At 43.7% G+C, this 6689-nt stretch overlaps 1 protein-coding gene across 1 annotated transcript in view; it reads right to left on the bottom strand.

Annotated features, from left to right (window-relative positions):
* LOC138977288 (uncharacterized) overlaps nt 1-6512 on the bottom strand; it is a 24302-nt gene extending 17790 nt beyond the window's left edge. Inside the window, exons 1-6 of the mRNA XM_070350190.1 lie at nt 6477-6512; nt 5795-5910; nt 3800-3923; nt 2890-3036; nt 1370-1799; nt 86-779 (exon numbers count right to left, since the gene is read on the bottom strand). Of these exons, the coding sequence (XP_070206291.1) occupies nt 86-779; nt 1370-1799; nt 2890-3036; nt 3800-3923; nt 5795-5910; nt 6477-6512 (1547 nt within the window). The remainder of the gene's footprint in view (nt 1-85; nt 780-1369; nt 1800-2889; nt 3037-3799; nt 3924-5794; nt 5911-6476) is intronic.
* Between the last annotated feature and the right edge of the window lie 177 nt (nt 6513-6689).

Below are 6689 nucleotides of genomic sequence, written 5' to 3'. Positions count from 1 at the left end.
TAAGGTCAGCGAAAACCTCAGACGTAACTCTTGCTACAAAATGCCATTTTTACAGCGCCTATTCTCCTTAAACGTGTAAACTCACCTTCGCATTTCGGTCTCTGTCTCTCGATACATGGTGGTGCAGATGTATACCTTCTTCATTTTGTCCCTCCCACTCCTCTTGTCCCCGCCGGCAGATCCTCGGCCCGAAGTGTCGTTGGAAGAATCACTTGAACTGGACTTTTCGTTGTCATTGACGTGAGTGTTAAGCATGAGATGCTGCTCCAGGAAGAACGGTCTCCAGGTGAACGAGTGGAAATTGTCAGAGAATGGTCTCAGGAGTTGTCTGGGTGACTTTACGACTGGCACGCCTGGCATTAAGAAAGGTATCAACCAAGCCACGAAAGCCACTCCCGAGGCAGTCCACGTTACGATATCAGTCCCTGAAAGTTCCCAGAAAGCTTTACTTTCTAAATCTCTCCACAGCACAGTGGCCGCCAAAAAACTTGCGAAAGGAGTCACGAAAGCTGGAATGCGCATGCCCGGGGTTAGCAGCGCCACCTTCGCAGCCACGCCTCCCATCATAACGCTGACCAATCCGAAGAGAGATGCCAGAAAGACTGGCAGCCAGACGCGTGTGTCTGTGACGTCATCGCTGACGTGACGCAGGAATCCAAGGACATCATGTCTGAAAGCTTCAATCTTGAAAAACATGACGAGGTAGAGGGTGAGAGGGACAGTACCAATCCGGAATAACGTGTAGATCAGGCTGAGTGTGGAGTTCTTCTGTGTTCCTCCTGCACAACGACAATCGCAGTGATGTGGGTTTTTTCATGCTGAATAAATGTGGTTTACCCAACAAATGAAAAACACTTTTTGAATAATAAAAAGAGTTCTGATGTTCTTCCGAATCCCACGGTTAGCAATATCATGAAAATGTGAAACAAGTGGCGTATTTCTTTTTATCCTACATACGTGAGAGAGACCACTCATGAGATAACAATATTGTTCAAACCACACGCGTATATATCATGTAAACGAGGTCGTGTCAAAGTATTCTCTATACAAGCTATGATTTCTTAGGTGCCAATACTGTTTGTATTCGTGACTTGTTTCGGATTCAGATACCAAACAATGCTGGTATCTTGACTTCATGAGAAAAAACATCATGGCGTTTGAAAGGATAGGTTTTGCTTCATTTCTGAAAGGCCTCCAAATCCCTACATTGCTCTACTCTGACCTTTACCTATAGCTTTGACCTGACGACAGCAGGCTGTAAATGATCACGTGTCAGTGAGCACGCGAATGGCGGGAATTGAAAGATTTGGTTCGAAACCTGAAATCAATACATGATATTGCAGATTGACATTGACAGTTCTACACTGACCTTGACCCTTGGCCTTAACCTTGACGACGGCAGACTGCAGATGCGGAGACCACGTAGCAGACAGCACCAGAATGGCGGGACCCAGCATGACACAAGCCCCAAGTCTCATGTTGAACGTCGACCATACGTGAAGCAGTGTTGCCACAGCCGCCGGCGCCCACAGGAGATAACTGCTCATTAAGATACAAACGCAGTTCTGCCATGTTTGCCTCCCTTTGGAATTTTTGTCATTTTCCACAAAATCGAGTTTGGTCTTGGTCGAGCCAGCTCCGAAGGGCGTTGAGAGGTTTGCTTTTATGTTTGACGTTTCCTGTTTGAGGAATAAGAAGATATGATAAGGCCCAAAAAAAAATAGTCTGTTTACGGTAACCCGACCGACCCTATTTTTTTCGCGCGACCCTAGACTTTTTTTTGGCATTTGGGGGGGGGAAAAAAAAGAAGAAAAAAAGAAAAATAACGTAAAAATATGGTTTTTTGGAGAAGAAAAAAATAATAAAATCCCGACCTACCGACCCTATTTTTTTGGCCTATGTTACCGTAAACAGACCTTTTTTTTGTTGGCCTAAGCAGTCGGCTCACTGAAGTATTTAATGGGGAGATTTATATAGCGCTTGACGTTCTCTAAGCGCTTTACATATTCATTTCTGCCGTGTGAGATGGAATTTTTTTACACAATATATCACGCATTCACATCGGCCAGCAAACCTCAAGCCTATTAGGGCGAGCATTCAGCTTTCACGGCCTTTATTCCAAGTCACACGGGTATTTGGTGGACATTTTTATCTATGCCTATACAATTTTGCCAGGAAAGACCCTTTTGTCAATCGTGGGATCTTTATCGTGCACACCCCAATGTAGTGTACACGAAGGGACCTCGGTTTTTCGTCTCATCCGAAAGACTAGCACTTGAACCCACCACCTAGGTTAGGAAAGGGGGGAGAAAATTGCTAACGCCCTGACCCAGGGTCGAACTCGCAACCTCTCGCTTCCGAGGCAAGTGCGTTTACCACTCGGCCACCCAGACCAGTAATACTGTATACGAAGATGAACATCTTTACTATGTGGTGTTTTTTTGGTTTTTTTACGGAAATTGGTATTTTGTGAGATGTATATATGCCTTGTGACACATTTTCGTATAACACATAGGGGTTACATGAATAATGGTGATTGGGTGTTTTCTTTATGGAGAGATGTGTTGCGTTGCTCCTGTGTCATTCCTACGACATGTTGATGCATTTGTCGTCTTGGAAGGATAGCTTGTCCAATGAAGGGCATTTAGCAGAAATTCTTCTCTTTGGTTTTGTTTGTGTTTGTTCAGTTTGTGGAAGTCAAACCCTCGTCCCCACCCCAGAAGAGAAGCAACGCTGTAACTGTTGTAGCTAATTGAACCCAAAGTCGACTTCCTGAAGTCCTAGCGAAGTCCTTCTGTCGAAAATTCAGTGCCAGAGCTTCATTCAGCCACCTAGACTTCGCGAAATTAACTTAATTTGAGGCTTAACAAAGAAGTGCCAGTAACATACCCTGAGCTTGGCACTGGTTGACAGCATGAGATGGAGAGTAAAGACAGCGGCAGGCAGTAACAGTAGCACAGGCTCGGGCAGCACGTAGGATATTTCTGTAGCGAACACCACTCCTGCCACGCTCTCGGATATGCTCCCTAGGATTCCCTGTTTTTAGCATGAAAAAAAATAGTAATAAATTAAAAAAACAGAAAGGTAAGTATAGAGATCGACCGATTAATTTTTGACAAAACAAGACATTTACAAGTACATCGACCCATTATTTGTTGTTATTGTGTGTGGGTTTTTTGTTTTGTGTTTTTTTGTTGTTGTAGTGAACGGATTTACAAATAGTTATGAGACAAATGAAATAAGTGACAAAAAACGTATCTGAATATGTTTTGGGTCTGATTTCTGGCAAGGAAATGCCGTCACAGTATTTTGTACTCTCCCTGAAACCAAACATCAACAACCTGACTGCTTGCTGTGGTGATTTGGATTGTTTGAATGAGGTAATTTCTTAAAATGCCACTGATGGCTTTAACGACATTAATTCATCAAAAATATCACACTGTACACAGAGAGCATCCGGGCTGTTAATTTTTGGTATATGACCAAGTAGAGGGATAGTCTTATTACATATCAAAGCTCTGGGATGGTTAGCCGAGTAGTTTACACGAGAAGGAGTGTGCCTTTAAACACACGCAAGCACAAGGCCAAGTGCGCACGGTAAAGATCCTGTAACCCATGTCAGAGTTTGGTGGTTTATAGAAACAAGAACATACCCAGCATGCTTCCCCTGAAATCGGCGTATGCTGCCTGAATGGCGGTGTAAAAACGGTCATACACGTAAAAATCCACTCGTTCAAAAACATGAGTGAACGTGGGAGTTTCAGCCCATGAAAGAAGAAGAAGGCTAGCCAGTACTGACCATGACAATGACAGACTTTCTGGGTAGCGGCGATCGTGATCCGTTGATGAAAGGTGTGTTCCACACCAGGTGTACCACATGCGTCACGAGGGGAGCTTCCAGCAGCACCAGCATGATGACGTACCTGTGACGTCACAAAAGGTATATGACGTCATTATAAATGATGTGATAATAGACTCACTTTGTTCAACTTTTCTTGCTCATTATTCCAATAGAATTCCGTACTTGATGAAGATAGATGTAAGATACGATCATCTCAGCAAAACAGAATGTCCACTATGAACAGGAAAATGATAGGCTACAGATTGTTGGTATTTGTCCACACAGAGACGTAGCCATCCTCTTATCCGATGTAAAATCCTGTGCAGATCTGTGTAGGTGTACAAGGAGGGGGTTCAATCAATCAATCAATGAGTCTTATATCGCGCATATTCCGTGGGTACAGTTCTAGGCGCTCTGCAGTGATGCCGTGTGAGATGAAATTTTATACGGCCAGTAGATTGCAGCCATTTCGGCGCATATTTACCTTTCACGGCCTATTATTCCAAGTCACACGGGTATAGGTAGACAATTATTAACTGTGCCTAAGCAATTTTGTCAGGAAAGACCCTTTTGTCAATCGTGGGATCTTTAACGTGCACACCCAATGTAGTGTACACGGGGGGAAGTTCGGACACCGAAGAGAGTCTGCACACAAAGTTGACTCCGTGAAATAAATTTCCGCCGAACCTGGGATCGAACTCACGCTGACAGCGGCCAACTGAATACAAATCCAGCGCGCTACCAACTGAGCTATATCCCCTGTGCAGATCTGTGTACAAGGAGGGAGTTACTTTAAAGGCACAGTATTTCCCGTGTAAACAGTTCGACTAGCCGTCTGAGATCAGGACTGAGATGCACGAACCGAAAGTAGGTGCCACCCAAACATGAGAGAACAAACCGCGGAGTCTGATTCGTTGAAATTACAACAAATCTCAATTTCAACCAATCCAACAGGTTGGTAACTTTCTCGTGGGCCTCGGCCCTGGCCACGCTCTAACATGGGATACGGCTTCATGTCGTAGGTTAAACTTTTTGAATTTTGTTTGGGTTTTTTGTTTGCTTAACGCCCAGCCGACCACGAAGGGCCATATCAGGGCGGTGCTGCTTTGACATTTAACGTGCGCCACACACAAGACAGAAGTCGCAGCACAGGCTTCATGTCTCACCCAGTCACATTATTCTGACACCGGACCAACCAGTCCTAGCACTAACCCCATAATGCCAGACGCCAGGCGGAGCAGCCACTAGATTGCCAATTTTAAAGTCTTAGGTATGACCCGGCCGGGGTTCGAACCCACGACCTCCCGCTTACTGGGCGGACGCCTTACCACTAGGCCACCGTGTTGCGGTACTTTTTGAATGAATGAATTCCTTTAAACTAACAAAATAAACTGTGCACAGACAGCATGCAGCCTATTCATTTCTGGCATGTGACCAAGTGGCGGAATGGTCTTAGGCCTAAAAAAAAATAGGTGTGGTTACGGTAACCCGACCTACCCTATTTTTAGGGGCCGACCCTATAACTTTTTATTACATTTGTCAAAAAAACAAAACAAAAAAAAGAAAACGAGTGCAGAAAACGCAATGAAAGCGAAAGCGCCCGAGTCGCACACTCATTTCCCTGTCAAGTGGGTTTAATTTGTCCACATTAGAAAAAAAAGTTTTAAAAAAAAAGTGATTGCCTACCTTCCTACCCTATTTTTTTTTGGCTATGTTACCTTAACCACACCTATTTTTGGGGGGACCTTATCCTGTATACAAGCCTGGTCAGATCTCAGACGGTAAGCAGAAATGTTTAGGGGTGAAGGAATGTGCCTTTTAATGGCGTCAGTGGGAGTGCATGTGTAGAATTAAGATGTTCATCTCCACACTAACTGGTGCAATGGCTAAAACAAAACAGACTGTGCTTCATGTGCATTCGCTTCCATTTAAAAGTAAGAAAACTAGACTTACCACGTTGCAGGGTGAATCTGTTCGTACTTGTACAGTCGTAGTATCCATAGCAACGAAACTTTGGCCGTCACCAGCACTGACGTCATGGCCAAAAATAGCCACACCGAAATGGCTGTCTTTGGGCAAAAACATCATTTTAAACATGACTGCCTTTGCTGGACTCACTTAGAGGTTGTAAACCCAAAGCGATATTGAATTCAACATGTCCCCCCATTTGATTTCAGAAACTTTACCCCATCACAGATATACCTTACCGCTTGCTCTGACAGTCAAATACAACCCAAAACCCACCAGTACCTTTCCTGCTCTTTGTCTCTAAAGAGTGCCTAAATGAAACGTTTGCCTTTTAATCTTAATTTTTTCATAATGATAAACTGCTTGTGCAATTGGATTTTTTTCATTGAAAATCGGGCTAATGTTCTTGGATTTCAAATCCCTAACGAAATCACATGAGATTTACAGCAAAATGTTAACGGCCTTGGAAGCGTCCTTTAATGAATATCTACAAAGATGTGCAACACATTCTACAATTAAAACGTATACACAACGTTAACCTCCAGAAACTTATCTAGAAGAACCTTAAGCTGACTCAACAAAAGAAACTTTGACATGCACGTTATTAACCACTTCATTTCCGTGTCAAGAGCCGCTTGACTGAGAGAATGAAGAGCGGTTTACCTACCATCCATTTTACGTTCTGTCCGCCATTCGGCGCCATGTTGTTTGAGCTGAAACGAATTGACAACGACAATTACAGCATGGAGTGGTCACATGTATCAAAATAAATGTACTCAACAATGCTACCCTGCTATCCAGAATAGCCAAAGACATCCATATCGGAAAAGGATTTTGAACGGCGTTCCATACATAGTACACAGTGTGAACAACGTAAAAG

The sequence above is a fragment of the Littorina saxatilis genome, linkage group LG9 (assembly GCF_037325665.1).
Source record: "Littorina saxatilis isolate snail1 linkage group LG9, US_GU_Lsax_2.0, whole genome shotgun sequence".
Taxonomy (NCBI): Eukaryota; Metazoa; Mollusca; class Gastropoda; order Littorinimorpha; family Littorinidae; genus Littorina; species Littorina saxatilis.
This window is presented reverse-complemented; position numbering and strand designations above follow the sequence as displayed.